At 40.1% G+C, this 27512-nt stretch overlaps 1 protein-coding gene across 2 annotated transcripts in view; it reads left to right on the top strand.

Moving 5' to 3' along the window:
- The window catches only part of LOC124166543 (protein fem-1 homolog CG6966), a 133009-nt gene that overhangs the window by 11722 nt on the left and 93775 nt on the right, over window positions 1–27512 (top strand). Inside the window, exon 1 of one of the 2 annotated variants that reach the window (XM_046544093.1) lies at window positions 20328–20524. The exons of the other annotated variant lie outside the window; for it this stretch is intronic. Within the exon in view, the coding sequence (XP_046400049.1) occupies window positions 20390–20524 (135 nt within the window). The 5' untranslated portion in view covers window positions 20328–20389. Of the gene's footprint in view, window positions 1–20327; window positions 20525–27512 lie in introns of those variants that run through there. 2 annotated transcript variants of the gene reach the window in all.

The raw sequence follows: 27512 nt of genomic DNA, 5'->3' as shown, positions 1-27512 counted from the left end.
TCTTATAGGTGCTAGAGATTGTGACGCAGCCGTGGTTCCTAGGCATTGACCACAACTATATATTTTCTCAATTGATTTTAACTGAATTTGTTTGAATGAGTGTCTATTTTACGAAAAATAGAAAGTAATTATAGTAAAAGATAGATCGTTTTTAAGTGCAGCTCAGTTTTGAAAGCCTTGGTCTCGCAATCCGATTCCTCCGAGGATCCCGAAAAAGAACTCTGCGTATATAACTCTTCGCGCGATGAGTGTTTTGTGTGTTTAACCTAGTCCGCGAACGAAATGAGGTTGTTTTCTCTTTCCGAATTTCTGGTTCCGGCCGATATTTCCCCCGTCACACGCTACCCGCTGTTGGATCCGCAGATTCGTGGCTCTGGTGTGAGATTCCTGACGATATAATCCGAGGCGCTAATTTCAGTTTCACCTTCATGAGTGTATAAGCGCCGGCCTGCTGGTGTCTGGGAGGAGAAACCAGCGACTTCCTGCTCGGGAACTTAGCATGCTTCTCTCGCACCCAGCCGCCTCGAGAGGACTGGCCAATCGGCGTGAAGAGTCGAGGGCATCGCAACCGATAGGCAGCTGCCTCGACAAATTTCGTGAGCACCTGTGCGTTTCGTAAACGCCGGAGCCGTGGAAGGGCTGGGACGACTTCGTCAGTGGATGTTAGTGAGAAAGAGCAATCCTTTTTTATCTCGCGAAGTGAAATATCCTAATTCTATTATCATTGAACTATTGCGCTGAAATGACGAGTATATCTCGTCATGAACTTCCAATGCGAAATCGCGCTGTAGCGAGTTAAGATCGTCGTCAGATTTTCCTAATTTAGCACTATTTAGTGGAACTTTTTTTAAGTTTTAACAATTTTATTACAACTCTGATGTACATAAATCACTCCTATTTCATGAAACATGACATTTTGAAAGGAATAAAATGATTTTACTCGCGTGTAGAAAGCTGTGTTCTCGATGTTAAAACGGGAGGAGGGTTTTTCGTTCGTGAATAATATGAAATAATAATCGCATTTTATTTTACTGTTCCACATTTATGACAAACTACAAAAGATCATTTCATTACCTATCACTCCATTAAGTTATAAGAACCACAGAAAAAATACATAGAGGATGGGGGCACGATATTCAGAAAATAAATGGAAGTGGTTAAGAGTCACTTGCAACGACTAAGGTGTTAATTTGTTCATTCGTTCAGAGACGGAAGACAAATATAAAAACGATATATAAGTATTCGAAAGTCGTATTGGTCGATAGTATTACCCTTAGCCTATTATTTTTAGATAAGAGACTAAGAACTGCCAAATTTAAAAACGTAACCTTTATGAAGGCACTCATTACTAACTCCATGTTCGGCGTAGCTGTTATTATATTTTCTGTACGAGTGTTTTAATTTTCACATGGGATTTTCAAATGTTTTCTATGCTCAGCCTGTATGCCTTTATACGTCATTAAGAATGCGATTGAAATAGCAGACATTGGGAAATGGTTTCCATCCTAGATGTTACAAAAATATTGTTAATTATGATTCGTTTCCTCAAAATATAATTGTTTCTTACCGAAAGAGTTGTCTGCATTCTATTTGGCGATTCATAAAACGTCAATCCCAAGGAAAGAGGCTATAAAACTGCGAGCTCAATATGCTGTAATATACCCTGATTCTACATTTTATATCGCTTGTTAGTCTTTAAGGTATTACATTGAAAAAAATCATTGATCATCAATTAAGTCATCTATTGTCGTTTGCGATACATCTCTAGCTATCGGCTCCTACTGTGTTCAAAGCTTAACTGCTTTAACTTCGCTAATTGCTCGATTTGTGCTCTCTTCGCAATCGCTGTCTGTAGCAGTCGACTTCGACGTGTAAGCCAAGCTTCATCAAACATTACCATTTCCAATGTTAATTCAAGCTCTTTAGCTTTCTGTTGTTGACATCGTTTTATTACGACTAATATCCGATATCTGAAAGATGTTGGTAGAATTAATTATGCATGTTCCTTTATTGGCATACAATGGGGTATTCACTCAGCTTAAAGCTCTGCCTGAAGTTCTCATGAGGGCATGACCGGGTGTGTTGGTTCGCTTCAACTGGGCCGATAAAAATGCATCGAAGCCTAGTCTGACTTCCGATACACTTTCCCTTGAGCAAATAGGCCGAGACGTTGAAAGGGCCAGTGAAACGAAACCCGAAGCTGATATTACTGGCGTAATCGAAATCGTCACGCGTTGCCTACTTACTCACTGGTTATTCTCGAGAAGTGACATTTTCGCTTGGCTAAAACCGCTTTCAGAAATCGCAACTGCTTCCTCTTTCCGCTTAAAATCTAGTCGTGATATGTAATGGAGGGATTTTACTTTTTATTTCGTCATACTAGGGAGCTTAGGTTTAAGGAACGGTTATGAGAGCTATTGAAAGGGAAACCCATTTTGTTCACCGATGAATGATTGCGCTGATTTCTTTTAGATAATAATATGCACTGTGGTTAGTTATTGTCGGATTTTTAAAGATTTTATGTCCAAAATTCCATTAATCGGAGAAATGTTCATCGCGCTTCCAGTGGTATTTCGAAATGAATGCTAACTAATGCTTATTTCAAGTGTTACTTTTCCTGGTATCACATTCATCTACTATCCACATTTAATTCCTTCATATCCTTAATTTTTTTTTATTTTGGGGTAATTTAAACTATTTTCTCTCAACCAAATCTCGCGCGATGTTCAGGTATATTTTATGCACTGTTCAACTGCGAATCGCAAATGTTGGACTTCGGTAAATGTCTGAAATGGGAACTGAAATGTCATGAGGTTGTGAGTTGCTAAATCACAAGACCTCGTTCGATCCTCAGCTATATCACTCACATTGTATTAACAATGGTTTAACTAATTGGTTGGAGAGAGGATAGAGCTCATTCCTTGCCAAAGTCATGTGAAATTCACACTTTAGGGTAGAGGTGGACTTCCTTTCCTCGGACCACCTCGAGGTTCGAGGATTTATTTTTAGGGTGTGCATGGGCTTCATCCGGGATGTGAACCCGGAACTGTTCGGCCAGCAGCCAAGCTCACAACCTCTTATAGTAAGCTACCACACCCTTCTTATGTATCAGAGGGGATGAAGAATCGTCCATCGTATAGCCCCTAAACCCATCCACTCATTCTTTTATTGAATGTAAATATTAAGTTTGATGTATTGCTCATACTTCTGATTGGCTGCCGTAGAAGCAACATTAGGACAGGTATTCATACCCAATGATACTGGCAGTCCTTACATAAGTGTTTTATTGTCACCTTTTTCTCTGATTAATCATTTACTGCATAGCTTTTCGATTCTGCCGTCATTTCCTCATGTCGTCACGGCTAATATCATGCTTGAGAAATGCGTTATTCATGCCGCGGTCGTCACCTAATGTTCCTTATTTTGTGAAGTGATTGGTTTTCATGAGATGAATCACTCCTTTGTGTCCGAAGAAGTCAAGAAAAATAATTTCATGGTTATGAATCTCTGAAACGAAGTGTAACTTCAGCGAGGACTTGAACATTATTTTCTAGGGTATTTTTGGTGTCTCTCTTAGAATGTCTTATACGAGGAAGTACCCTTTCTTGAACTCATCTTTGCAGGGAGTATTTATTTCCGTGGTCAGAAATCTCAAGCATTACGAAGAGGATATGATTATCTTAAGTGCTCAGTTATTCTTTCGAATTAATTCCTTCTGGTATTTTTCACCGGAAACCCGTGGTGTTTAATCCCTTTTCTCTTCCATTCTTTCCTCAGAATCACAGAGGGAACGGACCCGATTATCTCTCGGGGTGAATGAGTTGAGTTGGCCGTGATAATGAGGGAAAGAGAGCAGGCTGAGATTGGCGATCTAGGTTACGCACAGACTTCCGAGGCTCTTCGTATTCGACCTTATGACTTTAGCCTTCCACGTCGTCTCTCGGAGAAAGACTGATGCGGTTTGTGCTCGGACCGTGAGCCGGCTTTTCTGCGACACTGAATAGGTTCTAACTTGGCGTCGCTTAGTTCGTTCCATTGTATCGGGAAAACCGTGATCTTAAGCGCGAGTGTACACATTGAATCGTGATCCAAATTTCGGATAAGGGCGGGCTTTGCGTTCCCAAATCCGACTCTCCGAATGATTTGTTCTTCCATGAATGCGATATTCATGCCTGCGTCTGAGGAAATTATTCAAGTCACGATTTCAAAGGTTGGGGTAAAGTTGGTGGGGCGGATAACTACTCTCAAGTCAAGCTTCATGAAATGTCTACCGAATATTGTTGACCGCTTAGGGGGCATACATCAATTACGTGAGGCGTTTAGGGAGGTTAGGAGGTTTTGACAAGTATTACGTAATTTTTTTTCCTCGAGAAACGTTGTAAAATTGCGATCTTAGTAATCTTAAATGCTATTCTTAACTAATCTTAATAAAAGAACATGGCAGTCGTGGGACTGCCGTTGGGAGTGAGAACTTTTTCTTTTAAAAATTTTGGACATTGATTGATGTTAAGAAATATGAAAGAAGCCTATGCCACTAACTGGATTAGAAATATTAACTCAGAAAAGCCAAGTTACCAGCCGAAATACAAGAAAATATTTTTTATAGCAATTGCTATGAACAAAATTGACTAACTATTGTCAACACTAAACGTAGCTATCCTTTCTGCTTTAGAATATATTTTCATACATGAGAATTCATGTTCAATTACATACTTTTTTTTAGTTTTCCATGTGATAGAGAAAATCATGGAAACTAGCTACTTGCGATATCATTGTTAACGAATTTGAATTTGTATGTACTGTTCCATAATTTCCAAACATAATGGATGGCTATACGGGGAGAATACATTTAATAATGAATTAGCTTTGATGCCTTTGGGCACATTAGTGGTAAAGAAGTCGTTGAAATAAAAGTAATAAATAGTGAAATATCTTGTTCTTAATAAGTGGGCTTACACGACCGGATACGAACTGCCGATATATTTCTTGGTGATACAAAAAAGGCATGGAATTGAGGCTTATTTCGTTACCTCTGTACCAACTAATAAATAAGTGCTTCGTTTGCTGACATTTTTAAGTGAGCTAATCTTTCAGCACGTGGACACTTAGGAAGGAGGACGAGAAAAGACTAAAGGCATTCTAGATGTGGGTGTGGCGTAGAATGGAGATGGTGAAGTGGATGGATAGTAGGAGGAACGATGAAGTGTTGGAAATGGTGGATGAGGAGAGGCCGCTTTTAAGGCCGTTTTACACGGTACACGGAATTGCGCAATCTGACGTACGTGCGGAGGCGCAATCAAAATTGCGTCGTGTAAAGCGGTTAATTGCTAGAACACATGCGTGGATGCGAGACGGCAAAATAGCCCCTGTTCTAATTTCGTTCTTGCATTTGCGCAATTCCACGCAATTTTAGAAATGAATGCAGCTCTAACCTGCGCAATTCCGTGCCCCGTGTAAAACGGCCTTTAGATGAGATACGGAGGAGACAGAAGGTATGGATAGAGCGAGTAGGTACTTAGCGGGGAGGGGATGTTGAAAACAGTGTTATAGGGTGTAAGGTTAGGTAAACGAGGGAGAGGAAGGAAAAGAATAGGATTTTTATATATATTGAAAAGGAGTGGGCCCTATTGTTAATTGAAGAGGGAAGTGCTTGAAGGAAGAGGAGGCTCCCAGAATGCTTCTCAAGTACTCCATGGAAACCTACCTTAATCGTTAGAATAATTTCATAATAATCTTTCAGCGTTACGTGTATAGCAAGAACTTGTTGCCTACTTGACACAGAAAACTCTAACTTTTGCTGAAAATTTTGTTCGCTGTCCTCACGAATTTTTAATTGCTGCAAAGACTGATATGGCTATTTACTCGATTGACCTACTTGCGAGAAGGAAAACGAAGGAAAATATCGGGCAAATTAAAACCCATTTCATATTCACCGGAGTGCATCTTTCCTGCTTTTGAAGCGCGTGACCCGACCGAATAAAGAGATTTTACTACCTATCTCTCATGTTCACCAGTGTGATAAACAACGCATGGTACTCACTGCGTCAACAAAGATCTTGCCTCAGTGAACCTTTTGATTTGCCTTCGCACTTATGGGTCGTGTTTATCCCACTCATGACTGCTTGTCCATCCAACTCCGGAATGGTGAAAGGGTTATTCCAAACTGATTCTATTCCCTAAACCACAAATTACTGATATTACAGGAAAACAAAATAACTACGATTTTACCACATCCACATACCAACTCTCGCTACCAGACGATCCAATGTATATGCGTGATTCGTTTCTTTTTTTCTTTTATTTGTTTCTATTTCTTCAAAAATGTTGATATGGTATGGTATTTGGAGGAGGCGACCAACAGCTAAGGTCATTTGCGCCGTGACGGAAGGGTAGGTAAGGAAGGGTGGAGAGAAACCCATTATCGGCATTAGCCAGCTCTTAACGAAAGGCGCCAAGGGACCACGGCTTAACGTCTCCTCCGTCGGACGGACTGTGTGCGATTGAAATATCCGTCACGCAACACTCAAGCAGAAATCGGGTGGTCTCTGAAAATTCTCTGCCACTGCCGGCATTTGAACCTGAGCTCACGGGTTGGGAAGCCAACACACTAGCCACCACACCAACCCAATCCTCTTCAAAATTGTCTCTCACTTGACTTACCACGGTGTTTTAAAATTATTGTCTGTTGACATGGTATGCAATTTATTCAATAAATAAAGTTTTCCATTCACACTCATTTGAATATTGATGGTTGTTGGTGGATGAATTTTCATTCTTTCAGTGTATTTTGACTTAAGTTGCGAACTGATTGTCCTGATTCGGGAATTCAGGTTTTTTAAATTATATTTTATCATAATTGTTACGTTATGGTAGGTATGTCATCATCATTTGGTTAAGAGACGGTCACTTCTTATAAAGTTATACCTTAGAATTTTAACGAAATTTTCGTGTACATTCCTCCCTCCAACCTCCTCAAATCTGTTTTGAAATGGCCAAAAAGGATTTTTTTCCTGAATCTTGTCCTATATCTTTGTATCATTGCTCATTGAAGTATATCGAGGCTTTTAAACGGGTGACTCTGCAATTTTATCACGCAACTATATCAATTTGCCTTATAATACCTGACTGTTTAATAGATAAAATTAATTTCTAAACTATTCGTATACTTTAAGTTATGCCTTGGGCCTTGGTGGCGTTCATCAAGGAAATGTATCGATTCTCCTTGCGGTATGCCTTAAATGGATACTTTAACTGACCTTACTATTTCCAGGCCTCGGTTGCAAATGCTTTCCTTACCTGTGTGAAGCCTGATCATGATTCCTATCACACAATTTTTTCTTTGTTACTAAGGTCACTAATGCTTTGTATTATTTTATCTTCAGCCTTTTTCTTAGGGTCGTTTTACTTAGGAATTAATCCTTAGCTGGTACGGAACAAATTATTTAGGTTTATTTCTCACTTATACGCAAAATGAAGGGCATTTCCATGTTCATGTGTCCATCACCAAAAACAACTTCCATGAATTCACACCAACCGTGCGAGTTATTTGCGAAAATAGTGGAAATACATTATGTGCAATGGACATTACGAGAATCATTGGTGAAATTAATGATGATATTTTCCTGCCTGGACTTCTTCCACGATACCCTGTGGAGTAGCTTTTTCGTGAATATTATTCAATTATGCAGTAAATATATCTCACCCGGGTTTCTCACCGGGTTGAGTCCTCCGTATTTCCCACCCGGTGCGAATCCCGAGCTTCACTACCATTGTTCATCTACATAATACCCTGCGATCCACCTCGAGGGTGTTTGTCAGGGGGTGATCAATCACCACATGCAGCATGAATTTGACCACACGGTCCAAAAAACGTCACGCTTACTAACAAATTATACCACCATATGCTATTACAAATAATAATAAAATTCAGAAACGCACATTATTTTTTACGTAAGTTAGTAGGCTACAATACAATCATCTAATATATTTATTAGTTCTAACGCTGCGGTTGTAATCTCTTATTGTGTTTAAGTTAATTATTAAAACCATTGTTCGGTGGGGAAAATCCGTTAATCATCGACGGTTTGACCATTTCATTTAGAGCTTATTTATGTATACGATACAGTTAATACGACGCAGGATTACAAATATGTGATTGTTTTTTATCGCCTCCATATCCCTTAGCTATTCCACAGAATCTTATCACACTGGCACGTGTCCAATGCTTACTCACCCTTATTTATTGATTACTATCTTGCTGCTTCTAGCATGGACTTCCGCGGCGTTAAAACTGCTTCCCTTGTCCATTTGTGCTATCATCTTTCCCCTTCGGCTGACGTCAGCTGAGAGTTAGCGCGCGTGAGCCATGCTTCTTCGTTTCATACTTCCTTGGAGGACGCATACTTCACGTTTGCCCTATCTTTTTTGTTGACAGTTTACTCTTGTAACATATATTTTATAATTTTCAAATGTTCTTTCCCTTGGGATAGAAACTTGCCGCGGTGGAAAGGATTGCACGTTCTTATGGCACCTAGAGTAACTCTGGCGGTATTAATTCTAAATAACCCAGGTTTTTGACAGCCTGAAAGTGTGAAGTCTAATGGAAGTGGTGTTGGTTGTATTTTATGATTTAATGCATCGTTAAAATCATTAGTACTCGATTCATCGTTTTTCTTTTCGTTTTTTATAATCTCTTATTAACATTTTCTTATTATAAGTGACATATATATCTGCGTACCATCTCAATGGCGTGTAGTAGGTTTTGAGTATCTTCAGTATTCGGTTGTCAATATGAGCACTTCATCGTTATAAAAAAAAACCGACGAAAAATTCCTCGCTCTTGCCTGTAGCGAGATATGTCACCGGTCATGCAGTGATTTCGCGTTATTGTTACGGGAAAATTATGCCCTATGAAAGTGAAGGACAGGGATAAACTACGAACATTCCAAGGTTAGAATATTTTCGACATAAAATCGGAAGGGCTCTTTTTCGCAGTGAATTTCACTCCAAAACTGGTAAGTCTAGGAAATGGAATTAAAACGGTTATGCTCTCCTGGACTTTTTAAAATTATTATTCCTATACCATCGAAAACAGCCCCTTCATTTTGGTCTTTGAGACTGGGGGTTTTTCAACAAGTGAACAATTACACGTTCACTAATAGCCATGCCTTGGTTAGGAGCAGCCTACCCATCGGCACTTGAACCCGCGACCTCTTGTTTGGCAGGCGAGATCTTTCCCCCACCGCCACCGTGGCAGGTCTTTTGTATCAGGATTTATGGGAAAACCTAAGTGACTGGAGTCTACAAGGTAGAGCTTAATCATATGTTGAGGGATATGGAAAAAATGAGCTGATATTCCAGTTGAAAAAATAATAAGCTCATTCGGTATCAAAAACATGACAGGGGGTACACAAAGGGTTTGCTTGATAATATTTGAGATGGTGGATGAGAAAGCCTGTAAGGGAAATGGGGAAATACATGCCGATCGCAATTCAGGGGAAGTCCTGTGATCTAAGATTGTTTGCTTAAGACTCGTTTCTGCAAACGATATAACTTGACGGTTTTATCACCTCCTAACAAGTTTCAGTGGAACCAACACCGCTCAGTGTTGCTGTTGTTCATCAAATGTAGGTCTCTTTTTGATCAAACAGAGGCCGTTTCTGGTTTCATTCAGAGTTCTCCGTCTTGCGTCGGTTTTACGGTGAGGTTGTTTTCTCCGAAGTGATTATGAAGAAAGGACAGTGCCTTTCATCTAGAGGAATGGACCAGGAAAAAAGTTACGGCAAAGTTATTTCCACATCGCCTGTGTTAGTTGCCCTCTTTCGGGTGTGCATCCCGATTTGAAGTCCAAGTTTTTCCTTTTTCCTCTCAGTGGTATTGGGTGTAAACTCATATTTAACGTAAACGAGAGTATTTTTCGTCTTCTGCGGGTAGAACCAAGATTGAAAGAGCAAAATCTGAGATGGCGGTATTATAATATTTGTGTTTCTACGACTGTTTGTTTACATGTTATCGTACATATTCATGCTATAAAACAAGAGACGCAGTTTTCTCCAGACGCAAATAAGAATTTATTTCGACTGATTTCGATAAGGTGTCACCGGCCGATTAGAACTGTGTTGAAACAGGTCGACATTTACTATTCTATTTGGAAATTAGTGAAATAAATTTGTACTTTGGTTAAGCCTAATAGCACACTATATTCGATTTGATTTAATATTCACGAAAGAGATGGATCAGAATTTTATTATAAATCTTTATTATGTTTTGTTTTGATACTTTTTCCATTGTTATGACGACGTTGAGACTAATATTTTCCCCTCGGATTTTGGTTACTCGCAGCCACGTTGAGCGCTCTCGTATGCATTTACTCTTAGGTTTTCCCCTCAATTGACGTAATTGTATCCAGAACGTATCAGTGGGACACAAATGAACAACGGCGCTGCGTCTCTGAAGAGCAATCACTGTCAAGAACGTAGTTATGCGGGGCCAATAAGGCACAACCTACCCATCATATTATGCTGATTAGTCACGATCTAAGCGCTATGATGTAAGCCATGGGTCAGTAACCGTCTCATATCAGCGGGCTGCTTGTTAAAATTGCAATGGATGCACGAGTCGTAATTGCTATTTTTTTTCATAGAATTTTACTAGATATAATCAAAGGTCATAGATCATTTTCATTAATAAAAACTTGCATTTTAAATGGAATTTCTTTTACATGCTTGAAAGAAATCATAAATTTCGTTCGCGAAATGAAAAACGCCGGTTTAGCAATGAAAACTTGGCTAAAACCATGGCTTTGGTAGCGAACACTATGCAATAGCTCCTGAAGGTGCTATTGTATGGGGGTATGGTATTGGACGAGGCGACCGACAGTGACAGTCATTTGTGCCATGAGGGAAGGGGTATGGAAGGAAGGGTGGAGTGAAACCCGGCGTCGGCATTAGCCTGCTCTTAACGAAAGGTGCCAAGGGGACTACGGATGAACGTCCCATCCGACGGACGGAGTGTTGCGCTTGTAATGTCCTCCACACAACATTCAAGCAGGGATCGGGCAGTCTCTAAAAATTCTCTGCCACCGCCGGGATTTGAACCTGAACCCGCCGGGTGGTAGGCCAACACACTAATCACCACACCAACCCGATCCCCAAGGTGCTATTTAATGGAAGTCCTGGCGTTTATTTAATTCTTTTAACTTTTGGGAATTGGTCATTTATTAGTCCTTGGAGGTGTAACGTTTCCGTAGGATAACGTGTGAATATTCAGAATTGCTATTGAATATAATATTCACATTCGGTAAATAATACCCATGTACCTTCTCTCTATATCTAGCAAATTTATAGCCTATAAATATTTTAATGGAATTATTACAGAATATTTTTCGCGGCGCTTGAAATTCTAATGGAATCCGCTAGCGGACGTTTTTTCCATTTAAACAGTTGGAAACGGAGGCACTCTCTTTTGGGATACTGTCTCCATTTGAATGGCGCGCTATTTTTGTTTATGCATTTTGATATTTAAACGATGGGCGTGGGAAGCGAAACAAGTTGATGAGTCAAGACCGTTAAGCTGGCCATTAAACGAATGATCGGAAAGGATAAGTACTAAGATTCGTGATGGAATGTGGTTATGAAGCTGCTATTAAACCGGCGGTAGTTTGCAAAACTCAGAGCTATTAATATTGACGTGAAAGTCCGATAAAATTCTCCCCCCTCCCCCCCTCTGTAACTGACCCGACCACGAATATTACAATAGGGGATTTTCAGTTGGCCACTAAATGTGTTTTCACTGAAGGAGCATTTAAATGGGTTTCAAAAAGTCTCCACTTGCGTCGCTGACGACAGAGCGATCCGAATTTAATGGGAAATAAGTTATTATTAGGACTAATAAGTGAAGTTTGTATTCGTGATGATATGATGTATCAAATTCATAACTTTTTCGTGCTATCCTTCGTGAGTTTAAATAATCTCTTGCAAATATTGGGAATGGATGGATCGTTCTGCACTCGTCGCGGCGTTACGGATGTATCTGAAAACAGATTATAATATGCCCTAAGCGGTAACATGAATCAAGCGCCCAGAAGGAGTGCTTGGCTCTCCAATATGTAGTTCCCTTAACCCTGAGTGAGATTATTGCATTGCATTTCATAGGCAGTTTCGTTTAACATTTGTTCTGGCATGACATCTTGGAATGATAAGATCATTATCTATAATTGATAAAATGTTTCTTTTTTTTGGAATTACTTTATTCTTCCATGGTATCCTTGATATCGTTCGTCCGGTGAGACGCAATAAATAAACTTTGCGCGAAGTCGATAACCACGCCTAAAGCGTAATCGCTCCACGATTAATAAATCCGTCTCCTCATATTCCATTTCGTGTTTCTTTTTAGCACCGCGAAAGCAAAGCATAAAGATTATTAAATGACGATATCTATTTTTCGCGATTAAATGAAAAGTGTAAAATTTCAAGCGCGCGAAAACATGACGGCCAAGTATTAATGCTGGGAAAAGCCCGAGTGACGTCATTCTGGTTCCAGCTGCCGCCGTGTGAGGCCACCTTGGTGCGAGGCTATGAGCGCCGATACGATGCAGGCTGTTAGCTGGTGGCAGCATACCTTGCTAGCAGGTAGCGCTTTTCTTAAATAAGCATTATTAATACCCTATCAAACGAAGGAAACTTTCCGACCATAGGCAATTTTAATTGATGATAATTAAGAGATTTTTCCCTGAGTTCTGTGCCATGCATTAGTATGCTCAGACGATGTAAAAATACTCACTATTCGTATAGCATCTAGGTCCCTGTGACGTCACGTGAAGTGGCATCGCATATGGGCGCCGATCTGGTCTTTTTCGAATGAGGTTAAAATCGGCCATTAACATTCGTTTAAACTTGATTTCTAAAACCAAATATTTTGTATATTATGAATACACTAATGGTGGGTAACCAATCGCAATCAATCCCTTTCGTTTTCTTTGATGAAGGAAACTACCCATTTATGGCTGGAGAATGTACTGTGAAACTCAATAACCAGCCTCTTATATTAAAATGCTGGTTGACTGCGGTTACGTGAATCAGTGCTACCCTCCGGCCAGACTGCCCGTTGACCAGTAGATTGCACTTTATGGTCCGCGTGTTCTTGAGCAACGGGAATGGCCAACCTCTTTTAGCGTGGCGCGCCGGGGCGGAAGGAAGAGTCCGTGTTTGCAGTACTGTTAGGACGACAAATCTCGCACAGTTAAGGCGGAGCGGGGGTGGGAAAGATAAAACGGAAGAGTGGGGTGGTTGGGAGGAAGAGAGTGGTCCGCAGAGGGCCACTTACCAGCGGCTCCACCGCCAATCAAATGGGATTTTAAGTATAGAAATGTCCTTTTTTTAACGGCGTCTTAATCACTCAATCTTAGAAAATATTCATCATCATTTCGGTAATTTTGTCCCTCAACCCGATGAAATAAATGCACGCTTGAATGTCGAGTCCGCTGTGTTGAGACTTCGTTGATGTGATACTCGAGATATATAGGTAGCGATAAGGTAAATTGATGGTTAAAGAAAGAAATGACCAATGCGATACTATTAGTTTTAATTTTTTATCTATCTTTTGGGATTTCATGTAATTCGATTAATAAAAGTTTTATATTTCTTATGACGCAACGTGGGTGTCAGTTTTGAATTGCTGTAGATAGAACGAATTGAATTGATTATCTTCCCAGTGGGTGAACTGTCTTGCCCAGACTTTTTTATCTTACTTTTTTAGCCGCAGCCAAGTGACCTTTCTCCCCAGCATCGCTTAATCAAGTTTCTGGTCTGATATCATACCAGACCGTTTGCCACCGATCCATATCTCCCTGGCTCACTGTTTCTTTTGCGTCATTATAAATCTCTTGATGTCTCTCGTTGCAATGCAGAAAATTGTTGATAACCATCTAACGAGATCAGCTTCATTTGTCATCATGTCGAGCACGTGGTTTTTGCGGATATGCTGCTTCAGAACGACAATGATACTATTCCCTCCCTCTCTTTGGAAAGAATAATTAAGTAAACTACTGACATAGTGAAAATATAATGCCCAAAAATGGAAATAATGTTACAAAGAAAATGAGAAAAAAATAAAAATATAATAACACTTCACAACATTCCTGCATCAATCCTCGTGCGTTGGCGGTTTCTCCTATTCTGAAGAAATGAGGAAAACTTCATTCTCTACAGTTTCAAGGAACCAATTTCTTACTGATTTAATGAACTTAATTTTAGTACTTATTTTGTCCTAATCCGGTGGTTGTGAGCAAAATATTTTTGGTCCCAAATAATTGAAGGATTGTCTGCATAATTCCTTGTTATCCTTTAATAACATGATAAAGTAAAGGTAGAATTAATCGCACACATGTGTCACAGTTTGTCGTATCATCTCAAACCGATAGCGTTATCATCTCCTGAAAGATGGTAGTCCGTTGGTCAATGCTCCACTGGAGACTCTTGGGCTCCACATTGTCATCCTTATTGCGTACGCCATTCTCTCCCACTCGCGCGCTCCTTTCGACTTGGCACACGTCTCGCAGCCTCGATCGTTGGCATGCTGGCGGATGTGTAACGTATCGACATGCGGGAGGGAGTCGTGCGCGCGGTCGGCGGCTCTCCCCCACACCCGGAAAGTCCCCGTCCGCCGCGATCTCCGATGTAATGGTCAGCCGATGGCATCAAGGTCACCCGAGGTGGCGCTCTCCTCTCGCGGGAGACTGTTCCTTCGCGTGCCCTGCTGATTTCGCTCGCCGCATACGACCAACGTCTCCCCACCAGTTCAACATCTCGATCAGATGATATGAGCCCATGTTTCTGCCTCCGTGGATGTCGCAGTGAATTACCAACGCGTAGGAATCCCAAAGTTGTTGTGCTCATTAACTCAAGACACTCCGATTTTACTTTGTTTTGAGGCTACATCGCGATAATGTGACTCAAAAACAGATGTCAAACAATGCATCAGTAGATAAAATCTTCTCGGGTTTGGCACCAGGTTAGCCTATTAAAGGCCTACGTTTCAGTATTAGTCCTGATGACGATGAGGGAGTGTTTCTCATCGAAACGTTTTCCTTAAATGGCCTTACCCGGTGCCAAAACACGAGAAGATGTTATACATTGTATTCACCCGGAAAGCCTGCGATCTTTTATCAAAGCATCGGCATTCTTGCACCTTCATCTCATCAAATTTCGATTCCCAGCCCATGAGGGACCTTTCAATTAGTATTCAGCATGCTAATGAACACTTTTTCAAATGCATAAAATCTGTGATTTTAAAACCACGATGCCGTTCAGTAAGTAGCGTATGGCCCTTACTTGAGTTTTAAAATTTGCACTTTTTTGGACGAACTGTCATGCCAAAAATTATTTTGACCTAGTATACCATTTCATGCTCATGCTGCTTTAAAAATAGCATATCAAGTCTTCTCAAGCCTCTAGGATTTGACGTACTGCTTTTTTATTATAATTTATGCCTTTACCTCCAATTAATTTTTTTCCTGATGGTCCCCCGTTCTTAATTTATTTGACTACAAACTTCACCGTAAAATGATAAATTTATGCCTAACATAGCAATATGCGCATTGAATGACCAATCGGTGTAATCGAAGTATAAATGTAGTGAGTATAACTAAAAGACTGGAAAGTAATTTGCGGATGACAGCGAATTTTCAAGAAGTGAATAATGTGTTTTTGTTGACAGGTGGGAGCCCCAGCAGATAAATATAGAATTTTAAGAAGGGGTATGTATGTAAGGGGTATGTATGTATGTAAGAAGAATATCACCTTTGTCGCTTGTTTTGGTATTCGGAGATATGTTATGGAAAGTAGTTTGGAGGTATCAGTGACGGAATTGAAGGGTGTTGATGAAGGATTTTAGAGAGTTTTTAATTGCTTTATTGAGCACTTCTCATCAGCTTCTATGTCTTAAACAACTTGCCAGGAGAGGTTTATGACCCAAGTGGATAAATGGTGTGGGAATTCTTACACGTCCAGTCAAAACATAATGTGTCATTAAAATGGTTTCAATTCTGGAAAGATCATTAAGAATGAAGGGCCATGCCCAGCATTTAATTATTCGATGACGGTTTTGACCATTGCTAGTCACAGAGCATTGTATTACAGAGTATCACGAAATCTGTTAAAATATACACGCACGGTCTCCATATGTTATGCCTTTTTGGCCATTTTTAATTACCTAGCCACATGTGCCAGTTGAAAAAAGAGCCGAGAGAGCTAGGCACACACTGCTTCTTTTAAATGCCTTGCTTTCTTTGACTGCGAGACAGACTTAGTTTTTCTATCGATTTTTACGTTCACTAATTAGGGATTTGTTAACTCACAGCATTGTATGTTTGTGTCATTCACACACCAAGTGCCACACACTGTTTTTAGAGATTATTCATCTTATTAGACACCTCCTCACGCAATCACTTTTCCTTTCGCATAAGAATGTGCAATGCATAGCATGCATGTGAATCAGTCGTTTACGGTGGCGAATAGTCCCATGCTTTGGCTAGACCATTCAGGCTGGTTTTATGAGATGCGTCATATTCGTGCACATAGCGTTAGCTTCTCACGCGTTGGGTTGAAGTTTTATAATATATACAGTGGCGACATTTTTTTACCCTCCCCAAGATCAACCCCATTCGTTTGCCCTCTGGAGACGGGCATCTCCGGTGCAGAACTGCGCCCGTCCGTTGGGACGTCTACGGCACCTTTGGCGCCTTTCCATTCGAGATAGTTTTTCTCCGGTTCCCTACTGTTCCGTATGATTCTCCCCTGCACCAAGTTACCTTTCCATCGCTAATGGCCCGTCTGCTCTGCAGACCTCAGTCCTTGGATGCATAACCGCAGTTTCATTAGTGTAAGGGGTCAGCCAGAAGCTCATTTCCATGAAGGTGGAGGAATTTATATGCAGTGCGCAGACGTTTTTCCGATCAAAGGGTTGCGCACAAGAGTAAGAGGAGTGCAAAGGGAGGACTGGTGACCTGGCACTGCTTCTAAATCTGCATATTACCCAGCGAGACACCTCATAGGTGTTTGGCAGAGGGTGAGTGCTCACCGACATGTAATGCGCTAGACGCCATGGTTTTCAAAAGAGTACTTCATAAAATTGTTCCTACATGTGGTTGAAGTAAGCCTTCATCTGGCTTGCCACCCATATTGACAACCCATAAAAACTACCGGAAAATTAAATTCTCTACAAAGCTAAAATTTCACCAGATGTTTAGCGAAAAAGATTGTGTTCCCGTGCAGTGTAAGCACTACGCCAAGAAAAATCGGAAGACATTCAGAGACCAATTCTAGTAATTAAAGGAGGAATCGCGTCGTCAATCGTCTTCGTGAGAGCTGCGATAAATGCCTTAAATCTGTACCTGATATTATGTTGAAATAACGGCATGTTAAATATTCACATTATGCATTGTTTATTTTACCTTCATCTCGTTATATCCTATATCGCGTTATGAAATCATGTGTTAGATAGCTTTCATATCAATTGAGAATTTTCTAATATTCTCAGTAACTTCAACATGTAGTTTGTTCTTCTCTCAGTAATACATAGCCTTCTATGAGTTCACATACCTTCGAAACATTGACATCGAGTTAAATACATGCGGAAGTTATTGCGTTGCCTCTTAGAGTGAATCCAATTAAATAACACGGAAAGCAACATCAAAAGGAGAATTATTAATGCCGCTGAAGCTCTTACTGCACACAATAAATGAGCAGTTTTTTTCCTTTCCGCATTTCTCTCTTTAAAACTGCCTTAGTAATTGAGTGATCGTTAATTTAAATCCCCACCGCATTTAAAAGGCCGCGCTATCTTCCTGCGTAGAAAGTTTCCTCTTATATAAAGAAGTCGCGTAGTTACGTGAAATCAAACGCGTCAGACTGGTGTTACCCTTTGTTAATGACTCTGATTTAAATTATTAAAGCGATTGATGATGAGCATTACTAAAACTATCTTTCTATCAGTTCGAGGGGAGAAATTCTTCCTGATGACTTCCTCTGCTCAACCTCTGTAACATTCTCTGAACTTCGGATTCTTCCGATCAACACCTTTTCACGTTTCCATTCAAGTAAATTTCATCGACACTATTATCACGACCGTGATAGGAAACTTTTTTAGGTGCTGGTTTTGCAAGAGGTGGGCCTGTGAGCTTACCTCAGCCGTTTTTGCTTCAACCGAAAAGGGACTCGGGGGTTATCATTAACATTCCTCTCCACCATCGGATCCGCCCTTCTCCATTGCGTTGCCATGGAGGGGGTAGGGGATCCACTGAGAGGTGGCAGTTCCCTTCTCCTCAGACCCTAATTTCGTGCTTCGACCCTTTTCCGCTTGCCCTTTCCGTTCCCCAAGGGTTTCTCGTCCTCAGAGCACCCTTCCCTCTTCTCCACGCCCTTTTGCCTAGTTCCCTGTTCTTGCTCTAAGATGCGTTAGGATTCTCTTGAAAAACTAACCTGCATTCCAACTATTCTAAATCTTTCAGGATAACTCGTGTTATCTATGTTTTTTTGCAAAATTTTCATAGTTATATGATGCGCATTATACATTAAGTGAACGAATAACCGCTATACGTAAAAATTGCAAGGGGGGTACTTCATGAAAAATATCTTAAGGCATTCAAATATTAAATAAGTGAAATGGCATTGCTTGCGATTGCGATTTCAATGGTTCCGAAAACATGAATTTCAGGAGATTCTGAAGGTGTCCTGGGCGTAATATTTGAGTGCGTGTTGCATGCGGAAGGCAAGCTGAGGTTGACCTATGAGTACGCGTTTTACTTGGGACTTGTTTCCATCAACCATCATTGCTCTCTCATTTTTTAATATGGTTGTTACCCGTTCTCCTGCGGAATACATCCGATGAACGATATTGGTGATAATTAAAACGACTATTAAAGTTAGCATGTAAAAACAGTGACTTTAAGGGGAAATGCGAAGAAAGTGGATACGGGAGAAATGCCTGTATTCTATGCCTTACTTATATCTATGTGCTCGTTACCTTGTTCCTTCCTGGAGATGACGGCCTTATTCGTAACCTTATCAATTTCTGCAAATCTAAATTATGTGGAGTAATAATGTCCTTCCTTTTCAGTACGGGGAGAAATAATTTATGGGAACACCGATCGCCGGGGCTGCGCGACTTTTATTTTGTCAAATTAAGGGAATAATTATATTAATTTTTATATTTATCGCCAGGATTTGCCTTATTTGCGTGCAAAAAAAACATGATAACGGTGGTTGCACTTCTTTATTCAATTGTTTTCCTGTAATTGCATTCCGCGCGGATTCGGCTGTACTTACTAGCGTCCACACCTGAAAAAAATTGTTATTGCTGGTGGGTTGTGCGTGTAGCTCTGAGAGCGACGAGAAACCTACAAGCATTATATTTTGCGACCATTGTTACTAATAACATAACGCTGGTGTAAACATAGATCTTGAGAAAACAGTGGACGTAGTATGATTTCATGAAAGTAAAGAAGCATTTGGACTCGTGCTATGACGCAAATATCATCGTAACTGTGGGCAGTGGGCAATTTTAATAGCCGCATGTTTACGCGAAAATTGGAGTTCTGTCGCAGGAAAAGTCTCCGGGTTAGCGATCTCTACAGGTTCTAAAGATTGTGGGTAGATGCGGTCATTCATTCTTTATGATCTTTCATGGATTGAAATCATTTTAATGACACATTATTTTTTGAGTCGTGTAAGAATTTCCACCGAATTTTTCCACTTGGGTCATAAGCCTATCCTGGCAAGTAGGTAACTCGAGGTTTGAAAACCATGTCTTTTTGTCTCGCCTTACGTGCTATCATATTGACATCACCGGCCGCCTATGCTTTTGCATAGCATAGCGCCATATAAAATATATATGTACTGATCCATAGGGTGAGAGTTACCAACGTAGGAATGTTTTTTGCTGGAAAACGAAAATTTATGCACGCCTTTGGAGTGTACGAATCTCTCTGGGGAAGGGTGCGGATCCCCACGTTACACCTCGAATCCCCCATGGTGCAGTCAGTGGCAGGTTGTCTTCGAAAGGGTTCCTTGCGTTAAACATGAGCCGGGTGTCACGCAGTATGAGGTGCGGGTCCCTATTACTATTCGCTACCCTAGGTTAGGACTGAGGTGAATTCAGAAGGTGGGGTGCGGTGTTTGAGCTCCTACCTATAAATCCCTTTAGGGAGAATATTTAACACCAGGAAGCACATCGTTCGCAGGGATTTTCCGATTCGTTTCCTGAGAATTCTTAGGTGAAGGAAACGTGCAGTCCGCCGCAGTATCGCTCGGTTCTCTGGGAGGGAATAAGTGTCTGCGACCGGGGAAAATCGCCCGCGCCGGCGGCGGCATTGACTCACCATCCCCACCGGTGAATGTCCACCGAGGTACGACGCGTATGCAGACACGTATCGGCGGCGTATCTCCATGCTCTTAGTCATCCTCACTTGAACTTCGCCGCAGCGCAACAACTTCAGTCGCTCAGTATGCCATTCGTTCCGTCCGATCAGGTGAGCGTATTTCTCGAGTTATATATTATAGTATACTACCGATTATGGTATGTTTGGAGTACTTAAGAGCCATTATGGCAGCCCCATTTCCTTCATGTGTTTCCCCTTCAATTAACAATGAGATTTACTCCCTTGTATTATATCTGAATATCATATTTTCTTTCTTCCTTCCTAAGAATACACTATTGATGTTATAAATACAAAATAGCTGAGCATTGATCGTACGGAATTGCATGTTGGATAAAAACATCTCTTCCTGCCAAACGCCCTAGCTGCAAATTTCAGGCCCGTATAGAAATGTATACACACGTGATGAATTCGAGGAATACCTACCTCAAAATCTGCTTGTTGAATCACAAGTCTACAAGATAACTTAGGCTTGAATGGTGATAGGAGTCCCATGAAATGTCACGCTAAGTAAAGTCTCCAGAATGTAGAATACCCTAATACTTATCATTCCTCTTTTTTGAGAAATATTAGTTGTTTTAGCCTTGGCCTGAGACAAGTATTTAGGAAAAGCAAAGAAGGTTTTGCGGGAAAATACGATAGGCAAGGCAGAGATCTGGCATGGTGTAGGAATATTTGAGGTCTATGCCCCCCCTCCTATTATAGGTACTCTAAATTCTTTCTTTGGTCGCAAGCTTTGGAGCATTGCCATTTTTCTGTCGTTAAAACATCATTTACTTCTGTCCTTAGCACTTTTAGCATCTGTTTATGTACAATACACTTAGCACTTTATGATTCGTAATCCTTTCCGTACCTCACATTTTTCCGATATCCTGCATGATCTTTTTCGTACAGCAAACAGTCCAGCCGTTACTCGTCTGAATAGCAAGCAGTATTCGTCCGACCTACTGTGCATTTTAAGCTCGTATTCAGGCTAGGGAACCGTTATTTTTTCTCATGCGGCTTATGGCCTGCATGTTTTATGGTTTTTCTTGACATAGTTTCTCCTAATTCCAACATAGTAATTCTTTATCGGTCCAGTATCTTTAGATAATTTAGAGCAACTTAGCCAGTATTAGTTGTTATTTTGTTTGAAAGATTAACGTCGCGATAAAGTTGTGTTGCTTCAGGCCCGAAATTGTAATTTTAATGCCATTTAGATGGTGGGGACTAAAGGATTTGATCACTCCTTACCTTCGTCATGTTAAATACGAGAGAAAATTAAAGCAAAAATCAAAGGAGGGTCAGTATCTAGGAATGGACGAGTAGAGTCGTTGTTATGAAGAATTGAATTCTATTAGTTGAAGTGTTTACAAGAACGTCACCTATAAAAAGTAGGACTCAAATTTTCTGGATGTTTTATTTAAATCAAACTTGCCCGTTACGGAGTCACTCTTTACTTTCCATGGGGACAAATTGAATGATGCTGAGTGAAGATTAATGTTTTTTATTGGCAATCGATAGAATGTTTTTTTTTCAGTTGACTATGCTTACAACAATCTCATTCTAAAAGTTTCTAGCACGTATTGGGGTTATTTCTTCGTTTCGATCGATGAATAGAAGCTCACTTGCAACAGCGTGCCTGAATATCGCATATGTGACATAAATACAGGGATTTCATTCTTTAATCAAGCCTTCTGAGGTTGTTTTTTTAAACTTAGGTAATTCTTTGCTGTAAGATTAATTTAGAAAACATGTAACGATTATCTCCGGGCCTGACCCATGAACTCCATGGAATGGAATTAGACCGAAGTATGTTTTTCCAGCCATTTTTGTAGCTATTTATTTATTTTTTGATGGTTTCAATAACGCTTGTTTGCTCTGATGAGCATGTCCGTGGATGATAAACTTATTAGTGAAGCATCATTTTGATATGATTTTTTAGTGTTAAGTGGTCATTCACACAGACTGGCAGTTCATTTGATTCACTTTAGTTTTATTCTCTATCTAAAACAATTTCGCTTGGTTTCTTTAATGTTGGTTTCATGGTTTCTTCAAGGTATTTCAAGTGTTTTGACCTTTAGGAAGCGGTCCTCCTTAAGTTTGGTCTCTCTATGCCCTATGTTTCCCGTAATTGTGAATCATTTCTCGTACGTTTCTTTGCATCTTCCCATTCCTTCTTCTCAATACCCCTCGCTTTTTCCATCGATCTCAAGACGAATTCTCAAAACACGCTCTTTCCTCTTAAAGCCGTGTCTTTTGCATTAGAGCGAGCTGTGACTGTCTCTGCCTGACTCGATATTTTCATCATTTTATATTTCCCGTGCCACGCGTTCCTTGACGGTCTGGCCCTTTCCCTCCACCCTCCAAGAGGAATCGACTTTTTTTGTGAATTCGTACGGAGTTCGCGTGTGGCCGCGAGGACGATAAGGATTGAGCTTTTATCACTCCATCGCTTGAAGTTGGCATTATGAATAGCCTGGGGTAGGAAAATGAGGTGCCCTCGGCATTGTTCATTTCGAATTCATTCAGCTAGTTGTGGGTAGCTTTCGAATGATAATGTTTGGGGGCACTGTTGAGTACATACGCAGTGTGCTGGTTGACAGATAGTAGGTAATTGTTATCAGACAGCGATTCCAAAACTTTCGGGGAACAATAGTCATGCAATTTTTTAGAGGAGAAAGTTTTGATGGGTTTGTGTTGGTTTATTCAATTCCTTTGAACTGATAAAAGTGTCAGGAAACTAACGGACGACGAAATACCGAAGAGTATCTGCCTGTCCCATTGAATCGCTTACTCTCCAGAGGTGTCGGTTTGACAATCGCTATTTATGTTTAAGAATAAATATGATCCAAAAAACTTATTTTTTCAATTTTAAATTATAAGACAAGAGTTTTTAGTTTGAATTGGGCCCCTTTTGGGCACAATTCAAACTTAAAACCCGTTTCTTTTTTTTCGTTGGGTACAGAATTGGTTTGATGGCGTAAAAATTATTTGGCCAATCAGTTGTATGTGATAAACTATCGAACATGCTTGTACTGAATTCGTCATCTGTAGAGCACTATACTTGAGAATTGAAAATAAGTAATTATATACTCACTATTTAATTTTGAATTGTGTAACTGCTCACCCTAATGAAACTGATCAGGATCTTTGAGGAATAATCTTTTTCATTTTAGATCAATCCTGTCGGATCTTCGATACCTCCTGGCTAATTCGGTAATCCTGACTATCTTCATGTTTTAATCTGGGGCATACTTTCCTCAATCTAAGGTGTAATCGAGTAAAATTTAGGTTTTGAACATCATAGGCAATTTAAAAAAAAGACTGGCGTAGGGTAGGGGATAATTGATGGTAGGAATTGATGAGAGGTGCGTAATATGTTTTTTAAGAGAAGGAAAATCTGAAGCACGGCGGGCGCTGTACGAGGCGGAAGAGCTGCAGGATCAAAACGCGTATTCGTAGGAGATGTGGGTATGGAGGAAAATGGACAGAAAAAACAAGTTCTTAGCCATAGTGGGCGAGGAGAGGAAATTCCTTAGTAAGATGAAGGGGATGCTGAGGAAGTAGATGGAGGGAGTGTATTGGGACAAGGGAATGCGAAATACCCTAACGGATGGAAGGATGTAGGACGGCAGAGGAAAATACTAGGATATCTGGTCTGGTTGCAAAGCAACGAACTGAAGAAATACCTGATGTATTGGAATTGGGGTTGGCTATTGTAAAATCAGTGTGTCGCTTTCATTGTTAACGCAAGTTACGGTAGAATATCTGTAGTTATAGTTAAAAGACACCTTTTTATCGGTATCTTTTTTCGTTGAGACTGAACCTCCTCATGAAAATTACTATTGGTGACTACGAATCCGACTTTTCTGGTGTAGCATGTTTTCATCGTTAGGTTTTTTGCTGTTTTATTTTTATTATATTCATCATAATTTATTTATTCAAATATATTGAAATTTTGGCCAAATAGTTGTCTAAAGGTCATGTTTATAAAGACCTAAAGCTCCTGATAAAGCAAATAGATATTACGTCGGTAGAAATAGAATCTGAGAATCGTTACCTTAACTATATGTATAAAAAGGTGACCTATACGGACAACGTAACTGCTTTCGATTTCAGGTAGCGTTGCATTTAAGGGGCCGTCTTCTTCCCTTGCGACAGCTCCGCGGGATAGAGCCTGCCCCCGTTCCCACGTACCTCCGAGTTCAGTCTCCGAGAACAATCGATCTTGCCTCTCGACTCTGGAGTGAGAGATGTTAGCAGGAGTTTCATGCTTCCGCAAGCAGGCCATCGAGACTCCCCCCCCCCCCCCCCTCCAGGAAGTCATTGCGCAAGGCGTCGCTAGTGTCATGACTCCGGTGGTGGTCTGCTAATTAAAAGGCTATTGTCTACTACCTTTGCCTCTTTTGTCAGGGCGAAAAATTAGCCGTGCTGTCCGGTCGTTTCTTAACGAGACTCGCGTTCGACTTGCATATGTCAGATAAATTTATGCTAACCCCTCGACGACTTGAGACTGAGTGAGACACGTTTACACTCATTGTTTCCTATCCAGCTCATTGACGGTTCAAGAAAGAGGCCTACGCGAACTACTCGATGCGACGCGTAGTGTCTACTTTTTTATTGATCGCTGAACTTCAATATTTTCCTTCCACTTCATTTTCAGTGTGACGACTAAAATTTAAAGAGCTTTATCTTTTAGCCGCTTTCTTTAATTTCCTAGATATATGTCCGCAATATTGTTTGTGAAAATTATCGTTTGGTGCTTTGATTTAATAACTGAGCTAATTCATCGTTAATCGTATTTATCAAGGAAAAAAACGTAGTATTTCTAGTAATTTTCTATTCCCGGGAATGAAGGAAACTTCAACAGATGAAGGCTTAAATCAGCCGAGTGAAATATTTTTTTGAGATTTGCTAGTTACGTTAACGAAGACGATGTGAGGCTAGTCAAATAAATTAAAATATCAGAAAAAATGGAATGGCTAAAGTTAAGAAAAAAAATTGGGCACTCGTAAGAAAAAGGGCCTATGAGGTTAGTCAGGAAAATTATCAAGTTTGACAGTGAAAAGGCAAGGAGCCTGAACTTTTCTGAAAAAGTTTTCCGTAAAAAAGCATGTGAATTTCAATATGAATTTTAGAAGCTCCCTGAATGAAGAAATTAATTTACGGTTGAAATAGGGGATGCGTGGAAAACTAAGCAAATTAGCGTTGTCGAGGATCTGAATTCGATGAAAATAATTCATAGCAATCGCTGGCGACAATGTCCTAGTTCGCATCTCCAGTTCCTAGTGGTTGCTGAAAAGGATTTTATTATTGAATGAAGCAATTATGAACCAAGAAATTGTTTAAAAACCTTAAAATTAAACGCATTGTGTTACGGGCTGAAAGGTCGTTGAAAGGTCAACGAAGGGTGCTACGTACGTATTTTCAATCATCAGCAGTCATCTCAGCGTTAGTCGCTTTGTCTGTGGCGATGTTACCTTCTGCAGTTCCTCAAGGTTTCTTTCCCCACCATATCATCTATAAGTCATATTCTCTTCTCTCTCTCTTCCCCGCAACTCGCCCTTCAATCGCGGCCTTGGAGCTTCCAAATACCATTCGGTACTTCCTTATCATTTTTTTTATACCTTCGTCGATTCCCTCTCAGAGATTTCCTCTGTTCTCTAGCCTTGTTAAAGCCTTATTCGATTGTCTTGGCTAGCCCATCTCCTTTCTCCTGTCATCATCGATTCTTCACACTGGTTTGAGAAACCCATTTATAACCCCATTCTTAAGAGGACGCATTGCTTGTGTTCGAGCGGTTGTATTTTGTCTTGATTTCATGGCGCACTACTAGTTTAAAACGTACGCCATCTTTTATAAATTTACATCTCTATTGCACTAGACGTTTATCAAGTATATCTCGATAAAAATTTACCACCGCACTGGAGATTACTTGGCAAATTTTACTTAATAACTAATAATGAGTTTGAAATCGTTCTAGTTGACTTACAGATTAAGTACAGGCCAGAATCTACTTTACGCAGCTTGCAAATTTCTTAATGTAAGTGGAATTTCGATTTCTTGTCTTCGGAATTGCTCTCGTAAGATATGACCATATATGCTCATTGAATCAAAATGAAATATGACCTGTCGAGCTAGATTGATGAATCCTCTTAAAAGGCCATACGCAATGGCAATGTATTTCAGCGTTTTTTTCCTTCTCATTTCGAAGTCTAGATCTCCATTCGTTTCACTTAATGGGTTTGTTACTCCTTGCTCCTCATTGAATCATCATCCGATACTCATTTATGTGTATGATATACGTCTTTCAAGCCATACCAAGCGCTAAAATATTCTGCTCTTCACTTTTCAGTCGCAAATAGGAGTGAGTTATCGTATTTCATTGCCATTTTCCAATTGGAGAAGGATGAGGGAAATTCTTGGCGATAATAAAAGTAATTTTCGGTTTTCCCGGATTATTAATTAACTATACAAAAAACCATACGAAAGATCAGGTATGAACCCTAGATACTTCTATTCCATCAAGTATTTCTCTGTTTCAAGACATTCACAACTGTGCAATACGAAGACCTGGCTGTGGGTGTGAACACACATATTATTTTTTTAGTAGAATAATTCATGAATTTGCTTAGCAATAATCCTACATTTTATGAGAAATAGAGAGATAAAAATGAGATGACAAATAGCGATGCAATATTGAGGTGAGAATAAAATAGTGGTCAAGCGGTCAGTAAGGAGGAGGCGGAAGAAGGCAGATGATGGATTATGAGAATCTAATCCGTGTGTTGTAGGAGTTAGTTGTAAATCAGAAACTTAATTGAAGAAGGAAGCACTAAGGTGGTAAGGATATTTCAGTTGGGCAGTAGGCTTATGGAACAATAATTTGATCGCAATAAGAACTTTTAATTGCCAGTTCTATGGTTTTTAATTTGACAACCATGATTTCGACGTTCTTTTTTGCTTATCCTGAATCAGCCAATTGAATAATGCGGAACATGTAATTTTGTCCATTTTAGGATTCTGGTTCCTATTATATATTTCCATAAAATATAAACAATTACTCTCAATTTGGCAAATGGATGAATTAAGTACATTT

The sequence above is a fragment of the Ischnura elegans genome, chromosome 10 (assembly GCF_921293095.1).
Source record: "Ischnura elegans chromosome 10, ioIscEleg1.1, whole genome shotgun sequence".
Lineage (NCBI taxonomy): Eukaryota > Metazoa > Arthropoda > Insecta > Odonata > Coenagrionidae > Ischnura > Ischnura elegans.
The sequence above is the reverse complement of the archived record's forward strand: the minus strand, read 5'-3'. Positions and strand labels throughout refer to the sequence as shown.